The 23,895-nt window shown below is 51.5% G+C and overlaps 3 protein-coding genes and 1 long non-coding RNA gene across 5 annotated transcripts in view; all 4 read left to right on the forward strand.

Moving 5' to 3' along the window:
- The window catches only part of Hoxd11 (homeobox D11), a 5,211-nt gene extending 1,830 nt beyond the window's left edge, over positions 1–3,381 (forward strand). The window contains exons 1-2 of one of the 2 annotated variants that reach the window (XM_031373396.1): positions 951–1,798; positions 2,542–3,381. In XM_031373396.1, the coding sequence (XP_031229256.1) occupies positions 1,021–1,798; positions 2,542–2,777 (1,014 nt within the window). In that variant the 5' untranslated portion in view covers positions 951–1,020 and the 3' untranslated portion in view covers positions 2,778–3,381. Of the gene's footprint in view, positions 1–950; positions 1,799–2,541 lie in introns of those variants that run through there. The other variant, XR_004119149.1, reaches the window with a different exon arrangement.
- Positions 3,382–10,080: 6,699 nt separating this feature from the next.
- Hoxd10 (homeobox D10) lies at positions 10,081–13,207 on the forward strand. Its single transcript, XM_031373397.1, has 2 exons — positions 10,081–11,297; positions 12,684–13,207. Exons 1-2 carry the CDS (start codon positions 10,343–10,345, stop codon positions 12,959–12,961), a joined length of 1,233 nt encoding a protein of 410 aa, XP_031229257.1. The 5' UTR covers positions 10,081–10,342; the 3' UTR covers positions 12,962–13,207.
- Positions 13,208–14,116: 909 nt separating this feature from the next.
- Positions 14,117–16,011, forward strand: LOC116090332. The gene is made up of 2 exons (XR_004118651.1): positions 14,117–14,318; positions 15,670–16,011. It is a non-coding gene; the product is annotated as an uncharacterized LOC116090332 (long non-coding RNA).
- Positions 16,012–16,499: 488 nt separating this feature from the next.
- On the forward strand, positions 16,500–18,795 carry Hoxd9 (homeobox D9). The gene is made up of 2 exons (XM_031370668.1): positions 16,500–17,482; positions 17,830–18,795. The coding sequence occupies exons 1-2, from the start codon at positions 16,684–16,686 to the stop codon at positions 18,069–18,071; spliced, it is 1,041 nt and encodes a 346-aa protein (XP_031226528.1). The 5' UTR covers positions 16,500–16,683; the 3' UTR covers positions 18,072–18,795.
- The last annotated feature ends 5,100 nt before the right edge of the window (positions 18,796–23,895 follow it).

The following is a 23,895-nucleotide window of genomic DNA, read 5'->3' on the forward strand; positions in this document are numbered from 1 at the left end:
GAGAGAGAGAGAGAGAATATAAAGGGAAAAGATGATGGAGGTACCGAGAAAGACTGGAGAGAGGAGAGAAAGCAGCGGGACAGAGGCGAGTAAAGGAAGAGAGGAAGACAGGAGAGAAAAAGAAGCGGAGTGAGGCGTAAGGAAAGAAAGGAGGGACGGGAACAGAGCGGAAAAACCTGGAAGAGAAAAGGCGAATGGGCACCGAGGCCCACGCCAAGCCTAGCTCCTGGGAGTCGTTTTTTCCAGGGTCTGCACTCTTGTCCCTGGTGTCAGAACCCAAGAGAGCCAAATCCCTACCAGCCGGAACGCACTCTGCAGAGAAATATGTAAATCAGGGCTCCCTGCGCCCTAGAGAGTGTCGCAATTACGCCCCTTGAACAAGAAGCAACAAGCTCCCAGCCGGTGAGCTACGGAGGGTGGCTGTGTCGCGGGGGAGGGAGCGGCTGCAGGAAAGGTGGGGGTGGGAACCTCACACTCTCACACCTAGTCCTCTGTGCCAGGGCCGGGGCTCCCCCCACCGCTCTCGGCCGCTCTCCCTTCCCCCTTCCTCCCCCTCCTTCTCCCTCCCTCCTCCTCCCCTCCGGCCTAGGTCCGGGTACTTAAAGCAGCGCGGGCGGGCAAAGGCGGGCGGGCGGCCCAGTCCAGTGGCGGCAGATGCGCCCAGCGGTGGCAGCCGCCGGCGGCGCGCAGGTGACCGGCCTGCAGCGCAGCCCGCTCAGGGAGTGCCCTGAGAGAGCTGGCGGGAGCTGGAGGCCGATCCGCCCCCAGCGTGCGCGCGTCTCGGCGCCAGGAGCCGTCCCGGGGCGTGTTGGCGAGCGCTGATATAGATATAAGGACATTTCTCTCCATGGCGTCACGTGACATAATTACCACCAGAATCAATCAAGATGAATTGCACGTCAGCGCCCGGTGGGGATTTTTGCTTAGTTGATCCTGGCCCAAGCCTCTTGTGCAATCGATGGCTCAGGTTGGAGGCGCGGGGAGCGGCCCGAGGCTTGCCGGCGTGCACGCCGCGCAGCCATGAACGACTTTGACGAGTGCGGCCCCAGCGCAGCCAGCATGTACCTGCCGGGCTGCGCTTACTACGTGGCCCCGTCGGACTTCGCCAGCAAGCCCTCGTTCCTCTCGCAGCCGTCCTCGTGCCAGATGACTTTCCCCTACTCGTCCAACCTGGCGCCGCACGTCCAGCCCGTGCGGGAGGTGGCTTTTCGCGACTACGGCCTGGAGCGCGCCAAGTGGCCCTACCGCGGTGGCGGCGGCGGTGGCGCGGGGGGCGGCGGCGGTGGCGGTCCCGGCGGGGGTGGTGGCGGCTCCGGGGGCTACGCTCCCTACTACGCCGCGGCGGCCGCGGCGGCGGCGGCGGCGGCGGCAGCCGAGGAGGCGGCCATGCAGCGAGATCTGCTCCCGGCAGCCGGCCGCCGGCCAGACGTGCTCTTCAAGGCTCCGGAGCCGGTGTGCGGCGCTTCCGGGCCGCCGCACGGTCCCGCGGCCGCCGCCTCTAACTTCTACAGCGCCGTGGGTCGCAACGGCATCCTGCCCCAGGGCTTTGATCAGTTCTACGAGGCGGCGCCGGGACCCCCCTTCGCCGGCCCGCAGCCCCAGCCCGCTCCCGCGCCACCGCCGCAGCCCGAGGGCGCCGCTGACAAGGGCGACCCCAAGCCTGGGGCTGGTGGCGGCGGGGGCAGTCCCTGTGCCAAGGCGACTCCGGGGCCCGAGCCCAAGGGGGCGGCGGAAGGCGGCGGCGGTGAAGGCGAGGGCCCCCCGGGGGAGGCGGGGGCCGAAAAGAGCGGCGGCACAGGTAGGCGCGGGGTGCGGGCCGAGGGGCTGGCCTGGGGCGGTGGAAGGGGGGGCGGGGACCTCCCTCTGCTTGCGCCGTTTTATGTGCTACTTTATAAGCATTCGAGGGGGTTTATACATCCTATAAGATTTCCCGGGTCGTTGTAAAGCGTGTTTATGATAGGAAACCAATTTAGGTGGGCTTAAGGTAGACTTCGAAGAGGACATTAATCGCCGTAGAGAGCTTTCCCTCTATTTGGGTGGGGGTGGTGGTGGTGAGTTGAGGACCTTAGAGGAAGGAAGGACATTTGGAGCCAGTGGCTGAGTGGGAACACGAGAGCCTCCTGCCTTTCAGGGAGGGGGTAGGTGATCTTCTGCACTGAACTTAACACAAACCTCTGGCTGGCGCTCTGCATGGAGTTGAGCAGATGCCCCTGTGGGCGCGCTCCAGTCTCTCTTCCCCTCATGTTCCAATTCAGAGCCTGCCTTGCCATCCTTTTTCCTATCACAGTGCCAGCCTGGTGTGTGTGTGTGTGTGTGTGTGTGTGTGTGTGTGTGTGTGTGTGTCCGGGCGCGAACACATGTCCACGCCCGCACTCTACTGTGCCCGCCCATATATCATCCCCCACGACGCAGGCAGGGCCTTTCAACGGCAGCAAGGGACGTCCCTAACTGGGCCAAGGCCTGGCCCTAGCTAGCTCAGTGGCCAGAGCGGGTAGGGGCAAGCAGTAGCCTCTCTCATCCCTTGGTTTCTTTTCCTTGCAGTGGCCCCCCAGAGGTCCCGGAAAAAGCGCTGTCCCTACACCAAGTACCAGATCCGCGAACTGGAACGCGAGTTTTTCTTTAATGTATACATAAACAAAGAGAAAAGACTCCAACTCTCTCGGATGCTCAACCTCACTGACCGGCAAGTCAAAATCTGGTTCCAGAATCGCAGGATGAAAGAAAAGAAACTGAACAGGGACCGTCTGCAGTATTTCACTGGAAACCCCTTATTTTGAGAGCTCCAGGATGTACCCCTCCCCAGAACCCCACTCACCCACCCTCCTTCCTACCAGCCTGCCCTCCGCAGGCCCAATGTCCTTGGGTTCAATGACGCCTCTTCTCTGTGGAACTTCACGATTCCTTCTTGCGTTCAACTCGGGACCTCCCAGCGACCACTACAGCCTGAGGAAGAGGCCCGGAACTTGGCTGAGCGGATCCTAATAAGGGGAATATGGTAAATGCAAACATCCCTTTACAATTTTACCGCCAATGTGCTGTTGTTCCTCTTCTCCCTCTCCGAGTCCTCGTGGACGCGGCGAGATCTGTAGGGAGTTAGGCCATGGGGCTAGAAGGAGCCGGTGTTTTGTTTTGAGTTTAAGAATTCCTTTCTTCCCCCTCAGTGAACACAGATTATTTAAACTCTGGGAAATGTACCTTTGGGCATGAGTCACTGTCTTTTTGTGTGTGAATAAATGGTTTTTAGCAAAATGGAGGTTACAGCTTCAATACACTGCATGGGCTTTTACTGTTTGAAGAAGTTTAGTGGCTAATCAGGCTGTCTTAGTGACCAGAACCCCCTTCCTTCCCCATGCAACTGAAAGCCCGCTGGGACACTTTTTAATCTCACCATAATAGGAATTGGTCCTTCACACCCCCTGTAGGCTACAGTGCCTCTAAAAATCACCTTAGTGTTACATTTCTGAATTGATGGTGTGGTCCAGCAATGCTGGTTGTCTTTTTTTTTTCTCCAGGCAATGAGATTGAAGCAGTAGGAGTCTAAGAGCAAATTCTCACCCACCCCCACCTCTAGTCTAATGAACTTGGAATTTTTGGAAAGACAAAACAAATTTTAAAATTAATTAGAAGATCCAAATTATCTCTTAACATGGTGACAAGGAGCCAGAGTTCCTTAAGAAGAAGAAGGGGGGGGCTCCATGTGAGGCGGGGGAAGTTTGTTAAGAGGAAGTTAATAGGTGCAGGGACCTTGGGGTCTTTCTGGTGTCATGAAGCAGAGACTGTGAGCCCCCCCTCACTGGACTAAGGCCAGGGGCTGCAAAACTGCTTCTCACCACATTTATCGCTTTAAGTTAAAGAATGTGGTGAGGGCTGCAGTGCCCTTTATGTCACAGGACCAAGCCAGGCTGTTTACAAAACCTTGAACTGTCTAGACAACACCATAAAACCCAAAGTTCTAAACAGCTTAATTGGGTTATATTATACACCTTCTGGTGGGCCCAAAAGAGATTTCCGCAATGTGCAATAAACTGGAGACGTGAGAAAGCCTCCTCTTGATCTGACAAGAGTGAAGTGGGTCTTATGACTCTTACCCTCTCAGAAGCCCAAAGTCTAAAAATAAATCCATAAGATGCACAGCGCCTCATGCCTCTTCTGAGGAAATATGCTTTTTAAAATATGAATTTTTTAAAAAAATTGCCAAAGCTTTTGGGGAGTAAAGAAAACATAAGTGCATAAGTGTATGCCTTTGAACTTCCAAAATGTCAAGGTCATCACCTTTAACCTCTCTGAATAATTAGGCGCCTTAAAGTTCTTCTGTGATTTCCAACCACCACCCAGTCTCATAATACAGGCTCATACATCCAGACCCACACACATATTTATGACCATACAGAATCATACTGGGGGTTCACCATAAATCTAAGAAAATTCCTAATTTCAGGATCAATAACCATAATTTCCCTCCCAACATTTGAGTAATTTAATAGCAACCAACTTCTTAGAAAAAAAAATAAAAACACTTGTTAGATCAAAATGCCCATTAACTATTACTAGAGCTAGGGTGTGCTGAGAATTTGGAAAGATCTTAGAAAAAGTTTCTCTTTGTTGTAATGAAGAACTGCAGTTTTTAAAAAGACATTTGAGAGAGTAAATTCTGATTAGCCTTACATCATCCCTAGCATTTGAAAGCAATTTGCCACCTTGCTAAATAAACTCTGGCACTTTATAAAATGTAGAACAGAATAAAATATATTTATATTGTTTCGAATACGCATTTTTAAATCTTTGGTAAAGGATAAAATAGAAACAAAGCAGACAATCAAAGTATTTCACTCAGAAAGCGATTATTTTGTTTAGAATTCTAGGCATTGGTTTACCTGTAAATGCCCTAATAATATGATCTTTCTGGGACCATACTATTTCTTTGAAACAAACCGTAAAACGGGTTTGTTTCTTTTTCTTTATCTTTCTTTTCTTCTTCTTTTAACTGCGACTAAATGTACAAGCTGTGTGCCAGCCAGCAGACTCCTGGCAAACGAGAGAAAATACTATTTTCCGTTTGCAAGAACTTCTACAGCCACACGAGGGCGCGCTCAGGTTCCAGAAACCTTATTTGCCAAGAGGCTACGGTACCTTTTTTTTTCCTCCCAATCCTAGATTCTAATAAGGAATCTTGGCCCGCCCGTTAGAAACAGGCAGTAGTTAAGGTGTTTGCTATTTGCTTGTTCCAACCAGCCATGAGTTGGAGAAGTTCTAGAGAGACAGAGGAAAAGAGGAAACCAGTCTTCTGAAACAGGAGATCCCCCTAATCGTTGTCTCCTTCAAGTCGCTGTGAAAAATACCTTGGTATATAACCTGATGGTGTCAAGAAGATAGTCTTAAAAGACAAATAGCCGTGGTTTGAAATACGTCATAGCCACTGAGAGTTAATTAAATTAGGGAAATCTATTTTCATGTTGGTTTGAGTGTGGAGAGCTATGACAAATGTAAGACCCCTTCCCATTTCCCCCAAACCGCATGCGTCTTGTGAGCTTTCAGATGGCTGCGATGATTAAACGGCTTTTGTTGAAAACAGATTAGGGCGTTGGCAATTTAGCTGAGCGTGTACTTAGGGGGGAAAAAAAAAGAAACTCCTTGAGGACCGTGGGCGTAGTTTGCGGCTGAGGATTCCAGTCCATGCATGGCTTGGTGCTATCCCTGGCTACCCCAGGGGCAGAGAGAGCTAGAAATTGGGGTGTGGGTGCCAGACTGGACCGATGGGGCTACTGGAGATGGTAGACTCTTTGTGAGGACCTTTGTATTTCAAAGTGTCGTGAATGGAAATGCATTTGAAGTAACAGGCCACTGTACTTGACAGAATCCCCGCCACCTTTCCTAGCTTCCCGCTGACCTTGAGGTGCGCAGTTTGCTTTGGGCCCTGGCTCTTACAAACCAGTTAAAATTGCTCCTGTGATTCACTGCTCCTGCAAATTCCCGGACATTGAGGAATGTCTATGTCCCCCTTCACTTGCATTCTTGTCCGCGGTCCACAAGTGTGAAGAAAGGGCTCCGGACCTGGGCGGTTCAAAGGGAGGATGGCGGCTCCCTCTCCCTTTCGCCCCTAAGTTCCTTGTTAAGAACCTGCAGCCCCTGAATTTTGCACTGACCTCTGTCTCCCTCCCTTCATTCGCTGGACCATGGGCTCTAGGGCTTTCTTGTCTGCTAGTTCTCCCGGTTTCCCGGAGCTGCTTTGGCTTGCGGGAGGCTGGGGCGCCATGACTCCCCGGCAAGGCGCCAGAGAGAGGCGTGGGTGTTCCCCGCGCGGATGCCCGGCTCTGCCTGTCTTGCTGCAGATCGGCTTTGCTCCTGTAAAGCGACCTTTCTCAGGGCCTAACTTCGGTTTCAGTCTAATGGGGTGAGACCCCCCTCCCCAAAAGTCGTTCTGTTCCTTTGTAGGCGGCTCCATCGACCGCGCATCTGGCTATGCGGGGGCCCCTTGGTCTTGGCTGGCAGCCGCCAGGCGGACCACCGCTGCTGCGCGGTGCACGCTGTCATTCCTCCCGGCCGCGCTCGCCCAATGTGGTCCTGATACGGGCCAGGGGATGGGATCAGGGACTTCAGAGGCTGAAAATCTCCCCTTCTTGGGGCCGGCTAGAGTGCATGGGGCTCCTTAACGGCGGCCACCTATTCTGAGACGCCAAGTTCTTAGATTCTGAAGTAGAGAGAAAATACGCCAAGTAGAAAGGAGTCTTTTGTGTCTGTGTAGAGAGGCTTGGCCCTTCCCATCTCTTACGCTTATCTCTGTAGATCCCTTACCGAGTCCATAGTAGTTTCCCATTTGCCCCCCTTTCCCCCCTAAATGCTGCCAACGTGAATAGTGCAACCCAGATGGGCGCCCTGGGGAGGCAGCTTTTAATTTGTCCCTATCCACAATATGTCCAAAGAGTGACAGAATCCAGAGGCAGCTCACAGCTCTTATTCAGGGAGACTCTGGGAGCCCATAGGTCCTCTTAGGCCCAGAGCCTCCACCCTACCCTCCCGAAGACAAGAGACTGATGATCCAAGCCATATTATTATTATTATTATTATTATTATTATTATTATTATTATTATTACAAATGGTAATTTCTTGCTAAGGCGACCTTTCTTTTCTTCTTTTTTTTTCTTGAAAAAACTGCCAGGGAGACAGGCGTCTTGGTACAAATATGGGTATCCATCTCTTTTACGATGTAATATTGACTTATTACTAATATTAACTGCTCTAAAAGATCTAAAGATGACTTAAAAAAAAAACCACTAGCCCCTACATTAAACACTAGAAGCAAAATAAAAATTGGCCTTTAAAGCTACTGCCTTCCCCTTCCGTTTGCTTTGTGCCAGCTCTAAGATCTTAAGGCACATTTTCTGTCTTCCCTTCTTACAGTATTTTCATTTTACTTACATTTTAAATTCTAGAAATCTGACATATTGACAGTTTTGGCCCCGAGGAATTAGTCCGAAAGCAGAAATTCAAAAGAGGAGGAAAAAAATAGAATTTTGAGGAATAGATTCCATTTTTAAATTGGCATACACACTTGAGTGAAGGTCTATTTAAACCCCAATCTAATACGAGGTGACTTTGAGCTTGAAGCCATGGGACACTGAAACAGAAAGACGCCCACACAGAGAAGGCAGAGCTCCCTCTCCTACCTCCCTGAAGACTTACCAGCTCAGTAAGCAATTGCTAGTTTTTAGACTGGGTGTTTTCTTCGTGTATAAATAAAGATTATGAAAGGGCATTTGATGGGCATAAAATTCCTGATTAGATTAAACAGCCCTGCATTGCTTGGGATTAGGAAAAATTGGCAGTGGAAACCTGGGCAGCTCTCCTGGCCGAGACGCAAGGCAACACAATGCTAAAGCGCCAAGCTGGCGTCAGGGCGACTGCCGAGAGCAGTGCAGCGGGCACTTTGTCCAGCTCTGGGCATATTTAGCTGTAGCTCAGAATTTGATCGCCACGACATAAAAAGGGAAATTTTGAGGTGCTAATCAGTGGATGTTAGGTTTGATCAAGATCTTAGCAACGTAGGGACAAAAGTTATTTTCCCCCCCATGCCTTACTTAACACCTCACACCCCCTCCCCAGCTTAAAAATAGCCACCCCTGTAGAAAGGTAACGTTTAAATCTCGGCTCCACCACCCGGGTGCTGCAGCCAGAGCAGTTAGAGGCTCCAAGGCTTTAACCTGACAATGATGTTGTATTTGAACAGCTGCGTAAAGGTTTAAAAGGTCTGTCTCATTGCCACCGTGGAGTTTTTTAAAAGGGGTTATTGTTTGGGCGAGGGCACTGAGAGGAGACTAGCCAATCGGTCCCAAGGCCGAAAATAACCTCCAAGCCTGTTTTCATCAGGCCCTGAGAAATTCCTTTCGGGGAGGGAGGGGGACAAAGGACTTTGCTGGGGTGTGTGTGAATTGTTTTTCAGTGAAGGAGCAACTAGGTCCCCAAGAACGCTGAGGGTTCCTTAAAGAGCATCGAACCCCACAGAAATGTTCTGTTGAGGCGGAAAACAAATTTATCCACAAGTTCAGTTTGTGGGCCTGAAATCCAAGGCCAGCCCATTCCTGGGCGAATGTGGGAGAAGGGAACACAGATGTCTTCTCGACTGGGAGCTGGTTCACGGTCAGAGTTTCCGGGTCCGTTTTACTTTCTTGACTGCCGGGAAAGGGACCCGGAAGGCCGAAGGACGGCTCCCACACACAGGCAGGGCCTCTTGTCCAGGGCAAGTCTTTGGAAATCAAGGTTAAAGCTCCCTGCTGCTGTCCTAAGGCCCCGGGCTTCCGCAAGGCGGCTCGCCGCCTGCAACCAGAGAAGAAGGGAGGAAGTTGTTCAAGTTTCTCATAAAACTCTGAGTTTCCACGGTGGTTGTGGCAGTGGTTGTTCTTTAATGAGCTGGACCACAACCCCAGACCATATCCTCTTTATAAAACTTTCCCTCACCAGAGGAAACGGAAGACTAAGACTCTCCCGTCTTACTCCCCTTCTTGTCCAAACAAAACCTTGTCAAAGAATTTTAGGGATTGTCCAAAACTATAAAATTTAAGTTCTGACAAAAGTATAGCTTTTAATATTTGACGATTTGTGTTAAAACAAAAATTGACCTTCTTGGTTAGTAGTGAAGGGGAAAAATCAATAGTATAATTTTCAATAATTCATAAAGCGAACGCCATTATGCTAAATCTTAACTATTAATCTTATCCTTTACAAAGTCTCGATTGATTTGTTAATAAAATATCTTCCCGTTTGTGGCAACAGCGGGTATAACTCTTTAAAAACCTTCAGAAGCAAGAAAATTACCAAGTAGCCCAAGAATGTAGATGAGAATTTTATTGATCGCCCTGATTCTTCTTAATATGTATTAATAAATTCCACAACCCTTTGTACCTTGCACTTGTCAGAAACCAATGCTTTTACAAAATCCATAAAAGGAAAACATATTTTTCTTTGCAGAAGATCTAAATGACACGTTTGCTTTGCTTTCTCCCTTATTTATTTTATTATTCTTCTGGCTCGGTTTTCTAAAACTTGTGGAGTCTGGGGGGCCAGAGTTTTCCCTTTTCTTTTGAAAAAATATTTTCTTTATCCCTTCCTTTCTCTCTGCCCTGTGTTATCAGGGGGAAGGAAATCTGGCTTTAGCTGTCTCTGCGAGCCAGAGAGACGCTTTCGTGGATAGGGAATGGCTGGAGAAGGATTATCTGCAAGCTAGGAAGCTCCAAGCGACCGTCCCTCAAAGGTCAGGGTGTGGCTACTCTCAGAGTCAAGGCCCCAGGAGCTCGTGGGTGCTGAACCCCCACCCCTCCTCTAGTTCTGGCAGAAGGATCTAAGGAGAGGGTAGCTACCGGCTGGAACCATCGTCCGAGCTGCATGGTGGCCTCTCGACCCTGACGGCCCTATTCGCCAGTGTTTCCCCGACACCTTGGTCCAATCTTAGCACTGGAGATTTTCACCCCGCCTTTAGAACCCTAGGGAGGGATGGTTCCGAACTAGAGGAATCGGACTCACCTTCCTGGCTGCCCAGTACTAAATTAACCAGCCCGCGCCCCTATCCCTTCTTTGGAACCGGCCCTCTTGGGCGCGTTCTGCCTGGGTATGTTCAGGGAAAGCGCTTCTGTGAGCAGGCGCCACAGCGCTCTGACTTCCCTCAGTGCGCGTGTCCTCCCGGAGGCCCCTCGAATCAAGCCTTTCCTTCCGCTGGCGGGGCCCGGTGGCCGGGTGGGGGACTCGAGTGGGGCAGGCAGGCCGGCCAAACAAGCCCCGGGAGACAGGCTGGCCGGCAGCAGAGCTCTGGGCCGGTTGTCTCCAGCGCGCACTATCACAGGCGCTTAGTAGATGTCGCTGTTGTCCGTGCTTACGCGGCCGGCCGGCCGGGCTGGGGAACACGTGACCTGCAAGGAGGCTGCGGCTCAAGGCCATTTTCAAATCTCATTGGCTTGGTTGTCATGTGGTCGGCAGAGGCATCCACAATTACACCGGGAATGTTTTCCTAGCGATGTCAGCCTACAAAGGACACAATCTCTCTTCTTCAAATTCCTCCCCAAAATGTCCTTTCCCAACAGCTCTCCTGCTGCTAATACTTTTTTAGTAGATTCCTTGATCAGTGCCTGCAGGAGTGACAGTTTTTATTCGAGCAGCGCCAGCATGTACATGCCACCACCTAGCGCAGACATGGGGACCTATGGAATGCAAACCTGTGGACTGCTCCCGTCTCTGGCCAAAAGAGAAGTGAACCACCAAAATATGGGTATGAATGTACATCCTTATATACCTCAAGTAGACAGTTGGACAGACCCGAACAGATCTTGTCGAATAGAGCAACCTGTTACACAGCAAGTCCCCACTTGCTCATTCACCGCCAACATTAAAGAAGAATCCAATTGCTGCATGTATTCTGATAAGCGCAACAAACTCATTTCTGCCGAGGTCCCTTCGTACCAGAGGCTGGTCCCCGAGTCTTGTCCTGTTGAGAACCCCGAGGTTCCTGTCCCTGGATATTTTAGACTGAGTCAGACCTACGCCACCGGGAAAACCCAAGAGTACAATAACAGCCCCGAAGGCAGCTCCACTGTCATGCTCCAGCTCAACCCTCGTGGCGCGGCCAAGCCGCAGCTCTCGGCTGCCCAGCTGCAGATGGAAAAGAAGATGAACGAAACCGCGAGCGGCCAGGAGCCCACTAAAGTCTCCCAAGTGGAGAGCCCCGAGGCCAAAGGCGGTCTTCCAGAAGACAGGAGCTGCCTGGCTGAGGTCTCCGTGTCCAGTCCCGAAGTGCAGGAGAAGGAAAGCAAAGGTCGGTATGAACAGAGTTGCCACCCCAGCGGGGCGTGCAGTCCGGTAAAACCTCGAAAAGGGAGCGCTCGGGTGTCCAGAGCAGAGCCCTGGCAGCGGAGCCCAGAGCCCAACTCCGCAGGTGCTGATCCACCCGGTTTTTAGAAGGGAGACCCCAGCCTTGAAAGGGTCCCGGCTTCTCTCCCGCTGCTTCGGCCAGACCTGGCCCCAAGCTGATGGCGCCCGGGCAGAGGAGAGAGGCTTGCCGGGTTTATCAGTCCGAAATACAACAAAAGAGCTAAAGGAGACCAGCCGCTTGTAAACAGGGCTCCAGTGCCCGCTTTTCTTTGGCTCAGATTTGTAGCCCTAGTTTTGCCTTGAACCCAGGGATCATTTTTAAGGCAGCCCAAGACACCGTGTTTGTGTCCAAGGGTTTGCACCCCGCATCCTGCGATCTAAGAAGGGAAGGAAATGGTTTGGCCTGTTGGTGCTTGGGTGGGGAAGCAGAGGACTTCTTGCCTTTACTGAGCTAGGTAACCTTGGCTTTGTCTGGGGAAAGTGCCGCAGGCTTTGCAATCTTTTACAAAGAGGGCAAAGGCGGAGGAGGGGGGAAAACGGATTCTGCATTGCCCACCAAGGCTGGGGTAATGCAAAGAACCAGGGATATGGGTTTCTAAGAAGGAATCTTGAGCCCCCACCCCCATTTCTGCAGTCTGCCCCTCAGGGTCTCCCGGTGAGCCACAGAGTTACATTTCTGGAGGAAGGCTTTTGTGTGAGAGCAAAGAAAAATTGAGGAAATTCTTGGGGGGGGGGGTAAATTGTAACAATGCCCAGTCAGGTTGCAGAAGGTATCCTTGCTTCCACGTTATCTCTTGAAATGGCCTGCGTCCCTATAAACCTGGTTGTGGATGTCCTTGTCTGCCTAGGAGGGGTGGGTAAGAAGCGGCCGACTTGGGACCCTGGAGCAGTAGTGAGATTGGTAGATGAAGCTGAAGCAAGCTATGGTTCTTCCTGGTGGGCTGGCCGCTTAGAGTGTTTTTTTTTTTTTTTTGGAGGGGGGGGATCCTGTAAAGTTTGCTATTATAGTCACATTTTGTGCAAGCCAGAAAGTTGTGTAGCAGAGAGAGAGAGAGAGAGAGAGAGAGAGAGAGAGAGAGAGAGAGAGAGAGAGAATATGAAGTGGCAGCCCCCTGGCACAGAATATCCTTTCATCCACCGTGTTAAGTATTTAGTTCTAAATTGGTACCAATTTACAATCCCCTTCATGCCCACCTTTGTAAGTAATGTTTAATACCAGCATTGTCAAAAGCAGCCTGTCTGGCAGCAGGGTCATGGCCAAGGGTATATCTGAATGGACTGAGAGAAAAAAAAATTCTTGATTTTTTTCTTCTCCCTTTGATTTTGTTAGAGGAAATCAAGTCTGATACTCCAACCAGCAATTGGCTCACTGCAAAGAGCGGCAGAAAGAAGAGGTGCCCCTATACTAAGCACCAAACGCTGGAATTGGAAAAAGAGTTCTTGTTCAATATGTACCTCACCCGCGAGCGCCGCCTAGAGATCAGTAAGAGCGTTAACCTCACCGACAGGCAGGTCAAGATTTGGTTTCAAAACCGCCGAATGAAACTCAAGAAGATGAGCCGAGAGAATCGAATTCGAGAACTGACCGCCAACCTCACCTTTTCTTAGGTCTGAGGCCCATGTGAGGCCAGGATCCGAGAGGGGGCACCGAGTTCCAGGCCTGAGTGCTGGAGGACTGGGAAGGCGGAAACAAAACCTTCATTGCTCTTTGGTTTTTTTTTTTGTTTTGTTTTGTTTTGTTCTGTTCTGTTTTCCTGCTAGAATGTGACTTTGGGGTCATTCTGTTCGTGCTGCAAGTGATCTGTAATCCCTATGAGTATACATATATATATTAAAAAAACTTAGCACGTGTAATTTATTTTTTTCATCGTAATGCAGGGTAACTATTACTGCGCATTTTCATTTGGGTCTTAACTTATTGGAACTGTAGAGCATCCATCTAACCATATCCACCCATCCGCCCATCTATCCGGCCAGCAATGTGACTCTTCCCATGTTTTTCCTAACATAAAAGTTCTCTGTGTGGTTAGCCCATGAACTCATGACATTTTGAAAGCATCCAGTATTAAAAAAAAATCAACAACAGCAACCTATATCTATATACATTTCAAAAGATTAAGAAAACCCACAAGCTTTGGGGGGAGGGGGACTTTAAAAAGCACATTACAATGTATCTTTTCACAAATGAACTTAGCAATTGTCCTTGGTGAAATGGAGTGTTGATGACTTATGCCTTGTAGCCTTTCCTTGTGGTGCATCTGTGGTTTGGTAGAAGTACAAGAGCAACCTGTGCTTTTCTGTGCATGTTCTGGTCGCATGTGTAATGCAATAAACTCTGGAAATGAGTTTGTTCCCTCTGCTTTCTGAAATGGAAATAGACGTTTTGGTGGAGAGGAAAGCCTTTGGGGAGCGTCTCTTCTGACCAAACTGCTCTTGGAGGGCAGTTGAGTAGGGGATTGGGAGGGGGCAGGAGACAGGGGATGGGAGGAGAAAGCTGAAGAAGACCTAGGGTGTTAGAATGTGGCAATGATGGGGTTGAGAAGAGAGTGGGAGTTCAGTCTTCATAACTGCGGAAGACTGTTCTCTCCTCTCCTACCGCCTAATCTTGTTACTATAATAGCATTCTCAATGGTAAGAGCTTCCCTCTACCCCTGAGCCTGGTAAGTAAGCCTATGCCCTAAGCTGGCTTTTGCCTTCAGTTCCCAGTTTGTGTGTTTTCTTCTCTTTGGTTTTGGTTATGTTATTTTTAATGCTTTCAGTGAGCTCTTGGTGACTTCTGGCTGGGGGATCCATCTTCAGGGGCTAGGTTGAAACTAGTATTGCCCACCTGGAACCTGACTGGCCTCCATTGCAGGAACAAGCAACAGCTTAGCAGGGCACTGGATTCAATTGTGCCCCCCACCCCCTTTCAATTTCCCACCCGCCCCAAGCTCAAGACAACCAGACCCAGCGAAGCCAAGGTTGGGTGAGTTTTCTCATTTTATTTTACCTTGGTTCCTTTCTGAAAAGGTTTACTATTCCGCCATTGCCTTGGAGTGGTCTACATTAACCATTTAAAGGGGGGGGGGGAATGGAAATATTCTCCCAGTCAAATCTCTATTTAATTGACAAAATGTTCATTGCAGCCACTGTGTCTGAGCTGTCAGGTGACTGAAAGCATTTGCAAAGTGACCATGACGTCTCAACAAGTCTGTCCAGTGGACCTTTTGCACACATGGGTTGGAAAATTCAAACCGGCCTCTACGGAATCCCTGCCACTGAGCCCACATCCATCTAGTGCTGCCAGGAAAGGGAGAAGAGGTGCTTGTGGGAAGAGGTGACTGAACTCATTGCCCCAGGTCCGGCCTGTGGTTTTTAACCCATCTTCAAAGAATTTCACAAAACAGGATTTTCTTTTAGACACAGGCCCTTTTCCTCCCAAAGAACAGTCCATTTAGTCTCTCTGAGCGTCAGAGCCCCCATCCAGACAGTCTTTGGGATGCTCGGTGTTTATTTTTTTAAACTTCCTCTCCCAAACCTCAAATCGTCCCAAATTTCAAGACAGGTCCCTTTAGGGGTGTATTTTCTGAGGCTAGCAGAGAGAGAATGAGAGAGACAGAGAGAGAGAGAGAGAGAGAGAGAGAGAGAGAGAGAGAGAGAGAGAGAGGTGTCTGACTCAATTCTAGCTTGAGAGGACTGGAATAAATTTGCCCCTGACTTACCTTGGATGGGCAAAAGAAGTAAAAGTAATTTTAACCTCTGCGTTTCTCCCAGCGATGTGGGGAGCGCCATTAGTGCTGATAGGGGAAACCTGTGCTACAGGAAAAGGGCAGGCCCCCTGAAACAAAATCAGAAAGCCATTCTCAAAGGCAATCAATCAGGCCCTAAGTAGCCATTTACCCCCTTTCTTTCCGGGGCTAGAGGTGGGCTGGGAGCCCTCCAAGGGTGCTCTGGGCAACTTGTAGAGCGAGGAATATGCCCTCTCAGCCGCCGCTGGCGTGCGGGCTTTTGTCTCCCAGCCAGTCTTTGTACCATGGATTTGGGAGTGACAATGGGCATTTCTCTCAGATTCAAGGCTGCCCGGCCTTACCTCTCAAGGCAAGCAGGGGGTGGGGGGGAACTGGAAAGTGGGTGGATCGGGGACCTGTTCTTTCGTCTGGATTTTGAAGACATCTTCAGAATCCGTTTGCAGGCCTCTCCGTGTGAAAGGCACGCAGCGACCCTACCCTCGGAGATGCGGTTCCTGCAGGCCTCATTGAGGCTGGGCTAATTTCGGCTAGCGAGAACCGGCCTCGTTGGCCTTTAGGTTTTCCCCTCTGTGGCATGTTTTCTTGCAGGGCCATTCCAGAAGGCTGGAAAAAGATGAGGCACCGTGGCCGTCCCTGTCGGCTCCTTGGGACTCCAGTGTTCACCACCCATCCGAGGGCAGAGAGACAACCCTTGGAGACCGCCCCTTGGAAGCCATGCCGAGCTGGACCAGGCCCGGGAGTCCAGTTGACCCAGCTCACCTGACCCTTAGGCCTTGGGGCGTGTGCCTAGCCTCGTGTCGAGGGTGTACAAGTGACTGCCCCGGGAGTGTGTGGATGTGGTAGAGGGAGGGGGCCCTCCGAGCTGCTCCATCCGTCCGTTTTATTAGGGACACATTAATCTATAATCAAATACACCTCATAAAATTTTTATTGAAAGGCATAATATCATTACAGAGGTCTTCCACCTGTTTTAAACAACACGCCAAGCTGTGAGAGAGCGTGTGTGTGGGTATGTGTGGGGAGGGGTGGGTTTAGGTAAGAAAAGAGGCAAGGGGAGAACGACTCCCCTTGGGCTACAGGGGGCCGCCCTTAAAGGCCCGCCTGCTTGGGGTAGCCTCGGCCCGGCCCAGTAGCCTCCAACTGCTCCGGGGCTTTGGATAATCGCCTAGGTGTGACTTAGAAGCCCGGCCCATGGCCCAGGAGTCGGAGTGCCAGAGTCCGGGTGGAGATCGCAGGACCCAGAGAGGCAAGAAGAGATGAAGAAATAGTCCCCAGCGCCTCCTGCGGCGGCAGTTAGGCCTGTGGTCGCCGCCGCCACCAGGGCGGGCTGAGCCAGGCCAGGTCGGGCTAGTGCGTGGACCCGGGCCTGGCAGCTCTAATTGCAACGCTCCTGTTGATGATGATTTTTTTTTTTTTTAAATCACAGCAGCCCCCAGTTTAGCGGACTGATTTACTCCGGGTATTGGTAAATATGATCACGTGGGCCGCGCGACCAATGGTGGTGGCTGCAGCCTGCGAACTAGTCGGCGGCTCGGGCGCCGGCGAGGAGCCGCTCGGCGGTGGGCAGTGTAACCTTGGGTGGGAGCGCGCGGCGCCTTCACCATGTCGTCCAGTGGCACCCTCAGCAACTACTACGTGGACTCGCTCATAGGCCATGAGGGCGACGAGGTGTTCGCCGCGCGCTTTGGGCCACCGGGACCGGGGACCCAGGGTCGGCCCGCAGGTGTGGCCGATGGCCCGGCCGCCGCCACCGCCGAGTTCGCCTCGTGTAGTTTTGCCCCCAAATCGTCCGTGTTTTCCGCCTCGTGGTCCGCGGTGGCCGCCCAGCCCCCGGCGGCGGCGACGATGAGCGGCCTGTACCACCCGTACGTGTCCCCGCCGCCCCTGGCCGCCGCCGAGCCGGCCCGCTACGTACGCTCCTGGATGGAGCCGCTGCCCGGCTTCCCGGGCAGCGCGGGCGGTGGCGGTGGCGGCGGCGGTGGCGGCGGCGGTGGCGGAGGCCCGGGTCCAGTCCCCAGCCCCGGCGGCCCAGCCAACGGGCGCCACTACGGGATTAAGCCTGAAACCGGAGCGGCCCCGGCCCCCTCTGCAACCTCCACCTCCTCCTCCTCCACCTCCTCGTCCTCCTCCTCCAAAAGGACTGAGTGCTCCGCGGCCCGCGAGTCCCAGGGGAGCGGCGGCCCAGACTTCCCGTGCAACTCGTTCCTGCGGGACAAGGCGGCCGCGGCGGCGGCGGCGGCGGCGGCGGCAGGGAACGGGCCCGGGGTGGGAATCGGGACCGGGCCTGGGGCGGGAGGCTCGTCCGAGCCCTCAGCTTGCAGCGATCACCCGAGCCCGGGCTGCCCGCTGAAGGAGGAGGAGAAGCAGCCGCCGCAGCCGCCGCAGCAGCAACTTGACCCAAGTAAGTGCAAAAGAAATTGCCCCCTGATTTATTGCTGAAACCTGTAAGGCTCGAATGTGCAAAACTGATAGTTTTACTAACCTATAAAAACGTCTAGACGCCTACCCAAGCCTAGGCGAGCAACACGTATCCATAAAAAAGCTTCCCATAACCACCTACCTTGGGCGCGCGGTTTGTACGGTAAACAGAGCGCGGGTATTAAGGCTTTTTATGATAATTCCCCCAAGTTGTGAAAAGCGTCCATCCTTGGTGAAATTAATTTAACGACCTCTCTTCCCCACCCTGTCGTCTCTCCCTGCCTCCCCTCCGCCCCTCGCTCCCTTGTCTGCAAACCCCCCTCTTCCTAGACAACCCTGCAGCGAACTGGATCCACGCTCGCTCCACCCGGAAAAAGCGCTGTCCCTACACCAAATATCAGACGCTAGAGCTGGAGAAGGAATTCCTCTTCAACATGTACCTCACCCGGGACCGGCGCTACGAAGTGGCCAGGATTCTGAACCTGACAGAGAGACAAGTCAAAATCTGGTTCCAGAACCGTAGGATGAAAATGAAAAAGATGAGCAAGGAGAAATGCCCCAAAGGAGACTGACCCAGTGCGGGTCTGGCCTGCAGCGCTCAAAAGGCAGCGGGTTTTGGATTTTTGTTGTTTTCTTTGTGGGTGCTTGATTCAGAAACTCTGCAGCGACTCGGACTTTCTTCTTTTTTTTTAGGTAGAAGTGACTGTGTGGTTGGTCTCTGTGAGTTATTTGGGGGACACTGTATTTGCTCGCATATGTATTGGAGAAACCAAGTGGCTTTGGAGTCTTGTCCTGTCCCACCCCCTCCCTTTCCTACTCCCCTGAATCCTTAGGAAATGCTTTATTTTGTGAGTGCACGCAGGCTTGATGGGGTCCTATCCTGTATAAATGTCCCTCATGTTTCTGAAAAGTGCTGTAGTTTAGTCTCACCCTATCCAGCCTCCCAAACAGGGCCAACTATCCAATTCCGAGAATCTGAAGGAAGAGAGAGACTGTGGACACCCCCACCCCTGCTCTCCCAACCAAACCCCAGCTCAGGAAAGCCCCTGTCCTCGGGGAGCTGCACGCGGACTGACTTCCAGAGAGGCCTACCGAGAAGCCCTGGGCCCTGGGGCGCGAGGTTGGGGGTGGGGGTGGGGAGAGGCTGAGTCCTCAGAGCACCGGGGAAGCTACTTTCTCCCCGGGAGGGCTGAGCTCCCTTGGGCGGCCTCGGAGGTGGCCCTCCATATTCCTGCCTGAGGACCAGTTGTAAATGTTACCGCTTCCAACAAATAAATGCTGATCTGAACAAACGGAGCCCAGGCGCTGGCCCTGAACGTTGTGTGACTGTTCTCTGTGTCTTTGCAAAGTAACATAATCATCAGACTGTCCCATCCCTGAAAAGGGACGCACTGCTAAAGGTTGGAGGCCCTAGCACCTGGAGGGTCTCTGAGATGCCTTGAAGCTTCCCGTTGTGTAAGCACACCTGGCCGAAGAGCACAATTTTCCAAGGTGTCTTGGCATTTCCACCATCCTGCAGCCAGGGCCACACCGAACTCCCCGCCTTAGGCCCTGGGTGAGCCTCTCTGTAGAGCCACTGGCGCCAAGAACCAGGCATCCTTTTGCTAAGGCTTTGACACACCGCACCTCTGGCTTACTTCTATCCTGGAGACCCAGCCGCCAACCCCCATCTCCAAACAAGGGGTAGGGCACTCTGGAGTAACTCCCCCAGGCCTGCAAGGCTGGCTGGCTCCAGGAGGTCCTAGCTGGTTGGGCAGTGATCTTCCACACCTCCCCACCAAAGTCCCAAAGTGACCTTAGCAGATCAAAATGGTCAAGGCTCTCCTCCCCATACCCTTATCCTGACGCCCATTCCCTCCAACCAGCTTCTGTGTATGTTTAGCCCCCAGCTTGGCCCTCTGAGGCCGCTTTGAGAGGCTAAAATGAAGGTCATTGTGAGGGTTCAGGCGAATCACTGGCGTTGTAGGCCCTAGAGGAGGCCGCGGCGCCGGGCAGCCTGGGTTGAGCGGAAGGAGGGGGTGATGGTAGAGATCTTGGGGATCCTGATGAAAGAGGGGGACTCCAAGAAAAAGCAGATGGGGGCTGGGAGGGAAAGCCAAGGCCCAGATCCGGCCGAAGGTGCTGCATCCTCCGCCCCTTAGGCCAGGCGGATACCTACAGCTCTTTGAAAACAGGAAGAGCGAAGGTGTCATAAAGCCATCGAGTCGGCGAGACGTCTGGAGGTAATGAGTTTACGACAGCCCAGGCGCTTCGCTTTGAAACCATCTCATTTTGATGTTTGTGGGAGGAAAGGAAAAATGCAGACAAAACTGGGTCTTAAAATCTGGACAATAAAATATAAACAAGACCTAGACCAAGAAGGAAAGGGCTTGGAAGCCCCCCCAGTGAGGCGTGAGCATCCAGAAAATAAAAATGAGAGGTGATATATTTCTGATTTTTAAAATGGGGCGAACGTTAGAGGTAGTCTATGGCCGGTGGCTCTTTAATATTTTGACTGTGGCCATGATCTGTCTGGTTCTTTTAATAACAAAAATAAGACAATAATGACATTCTGCTGTTACTTGAGATGGCCGGGAGTAATCTTGGGCCATTTACTCAAGAAAGCATCTCTTACAATTATGTCTTGTGGGGCAGGGGGGAGTTACACCCCTCTTCACTGGTCCTCCACACCAAATTTGAGGCAGAAATATAGAAGTCTGTTCACTTATTACAGATACAGTCATATAAGCTAAATTGGCAGAAACATTTCTGAAAATGAGAGACAGAAACAAATTCTTGTTTTGGCAAGAAACACATTGATTTGAGAATATTTGTTTGTTTGGTTTTTAAAGACAAATAGACTGCTTATCCAATTCGGTTCAGTCTGTCACTTATACAACCTAAAAAAAAAATCTCATTTATTGTCTGGAGAAATTTGAATAAACAGAAGCCCAACAGGGACTTTCCGGACAGGCGCTCGCTCGAGGTGCAGCAAAAGCTTCTAATTTGACTTTAATCCACCCCAAATTATCCAGTTTAATGGGCCCAAAACATTACAATTAGAAAGTTGAATTAGCAAATATTGATGATTTAATGTTGCGAGTAACAGCTTTTAAGAGGAAAAACAGTAATATTTGACTTCCAGAAAATTTTTAGCTGCCAGAATGCCTGCTTTCTTTGAAAAAAAAAAAGTCTCATCAATTAATATTTTTAAAGTTTTGATTTTTGTTAAACCTTGCCTGTCCTATAATTGTGTCTAAAAAGCACAGCTGGGAGATTACAGAATGGGGGACTTGCGGTTGTCTGGCAAAAGACTGGCTGGAAGCTTTTGGCAAACGAGCTACTTGCAAGTTCTTGGGAGCACAAATGAGGATTTCCTCTGTATTCAGGAGCCCCGGGTTGCTGCACTTGACTTGTTGACAGTCAAGGAGATGAAGCATTATTAGTGTCAGCGGTCCAAGCCCAAGTCAAACTAAAGAATTAAGATTAGAATTGGTTTGAGGCAAATGAAAGGAAAATCAAACTCGGCTGGTTTGCGACCGCATTTGGCCACTAGAGAGCGCTGTTGCTCCACTTTCTGATCTCGTAAAGCTACCGTTGCGGTGCAGGAAGGTTTTGATTAAAAATATTTACAATCTTACTTTTAATCTTAAATTAGGATAAATTTAACAAAAATAAACAACGTGAACTATTAAATTCTCAAGCCGTGCTAGTCAGGCATACAATTTTGGCTCAATCAGCATTTCAGAAAATCTGGACCGTTGTGCAGAAATTATTAAGTTAATGCATTCCATCAAAATAGAAATGTGTAAAAGCAGAGATATTTACGAAGTTAACCAGCTTTTCTTCTTTTCGGACAACAGACAGGATGCTTAAATAACATTGAAAACCCACATTATTTTGTCATCAGAGGAAACGCGTTGCTGTGTTTTAAAAATTAGGCCTGAATCTGTAGAAATGACGGCCATGTTCATGGGCACCCTCCTAAATATATGGAGTTTTAAAAAGTCCGTGGGTTACTGAGATCTGGGTTCTCAAGATTTCTCCCCATTCCATTCATACACCCACGTTCCCATGTGGAAGAAGAAGGGCACAATCACCACGTTGAGCTCCAAGGCTTTATTGAAAAGAAAATCATTTCACTGCACATTTGCAGGGCTGAAGTTCAAATCCTAAATAGAATCAGTTGTTAAACTTTGCATTTGAAGGATACTTGGAAGAAAAACAAAACCTAATAAAACACCCTTGCCCTTGGTCACCACCCCCAATAACAAGTCCCCATACTCTCTAATGTAAATTTTAATAACACATGACTTTATCATCTATAGGTTCATCAATAATTTGTTTACCTTCACCACTTTCAGCCATTCCTTGTCGAAATAATTGAGTCGGACATTACTAACGAAAATGCCTTTCTATGATGACCTTATTTATAAAAAGGAGATTCAGTCCACTCGGACTGACCTCGCGATCCTGTCCACATGGGCCAAACAACTCCATAAGGAGTGGAAGGTTGTTAAAATTCTGGCCTGCTGCATTTTTTAGTCCATCTGGATTTTTAGGCATTTGCATTTGGCCGTGGGTAGTCAGCACGGTGTGATTTAGTGTAAGCTGGAGAGTCTTTGGTGAGCTGGGGTGTATCTCCTCAAGATCAGAGAACCTGGTGTCCTCCAGACACCGGATTATCCCGGAGGATAAAGGGTTCAGCACCTAAAGGGGGAGGGAGGGAGGGAGAGGAAAAGGGGGAGAGGATGAGAGGGGAGGAAGAATAAGAATATAAATATATTTATTGGATACTCAAACGAGAGGGGGGAAGAGGTCAGTGTGTGGGGAAGCGGTTGTTGGTGTAAGGCCTCCCAGCTTTGCACAGGTGCCACAATAAGGGCACTGCCTATTCCCGAAAATTCGAATCATGGACTTCCGCAGACCACACTGCATCTCTTCCTTAACGCCCACAAACCAGGTGTTCTCTTTATTTCTGAGTCTTCCCTTTATTTGTCTCGGGAAAAATCAAGTTTATTATGCTAAGGCCTGCATCCAGTCTTTGGCAGTTATTTCAGATTGGTGTGTGAGCTAAAGTCGTTAAGCGCAGCACAGGGAAGGTCTGCCTGCAGCTGCCTGGAACCGGCACGGTCCGAATGCCGACTGGGGGACTCGATTTCTCCTGCCCCATCCCCACCCCACCCCCCGGCCTCCGCCGCGCTCCACCCGGGGCCACAGCCCGCTTAAGTCTGGGCGCCTGGGTTGGGACCCCGGAGCCCTGCGCCCTACCCTAGGAAATGCCACCCACCCGGCCTGATTCTGTCTGCCCACTGGGGACGTTTCTGCCACTCTTCACTCTCTCGGCAGCGACGCTAATGTCCCCTTCCCACATTCTCTTGCCCCCCCCCCCCCGTGGCCAACACTGACGTCTATCAAGGGTGAAATGATGGAAACTATATTCATGGGCATGATTTCCATTAAATATCAATTAACCTGGGAGCCTCGACCAGGCATACCAGTGCGTCAAGGGTAAATGTACATCTCATTTCCACGAGGCCTGCTGGGCTGGGAAAAAAAAAAAGCAGGACTTTGATTCGCTCTGATAAGGTCAGGATTCGAAGGCTGGATTGTGGCTTTTTGTTGTTTGCTTTTTAATCAAAACCATTTAGCTAGGCCCAAAACGAATGCTAGGACCAATCTGTCAAACCTCGCTCAACCTCGGTCGTCCACGGTTAGAAACGGGAAAAAAAAAAAAAAAAGAAAAAAAAAGCCACTGGCCGGTCTCTACCGGGCAGTTCCAGGAGCGGCGGAGAGAGTCCGCTCCGCGGCCCTCCTGGGAGTGACCTCGCCGCCTGCCCCAAGGCTAAGGCTCGGCCGCGCCCCCTCTCTGCGGACCGGGGGACCCCCGCGAGCCCTTGGCAGTGCTGCTTTATGGGCCCCCTTTAAGGCCGGCGGAGGCATCCCGGGGCCGGCGTGCGGCGTCCCGTCCGGCGCAGGGGCCGCTTCGCCGCCGCCGGGATCCCTCCGCGCGGGTTATCTCGCCCCCCATCTCGCTCGCTCCCTCTCCTCGCCACTGGCGCGGTGCGAAAATGCCTCGCCGGCGCGCACCGGGGCGGCAGCCTCGGTGGCGGCCGCGACGACAGCGCTGGGAGGGGGCGGCGGGGGGAGGGCTGAGGTGAGAGGTGGCACCGGGCGGAGGGTGTGTTTTCTTCTCGTCTCCCCGCAGAGCGAGCGGGGGCTCGGGAAGCCAAGCCTAAGCGTCTGCCCCCCGAGGGCCGCGCGCACTCTTTTTCCTCGTCCCCCGTGCGCTAGGGCGGCCCTGGTGCCGGAGAGGAAACTGGAGGCCGCGGGGCCGGGTACCCGGGCGTCGGCGGTTCTCTCGGGGCCCGGCGGGCGCGCGCCGGGAGAGGCCCGCGGGGCGGCGGCGGCGGCGGC

The sequence above is a fragment of the Mastomys coucha genome, unplaced genomic scaffold, assembly GCF_008632895.1.
Source record: "Mastomys coucha isolate ucsf_1 unplaced genomic scaffold, UCSF_Mcou_1 pScaffold15, whole genome shotgun sequence".
NCBI classification, from domain to species: Eukaryota; Metazoa; Chordata; class Mammalia; order Rodentia; family Muridae; genus Mastomys; species Mastomys coucha.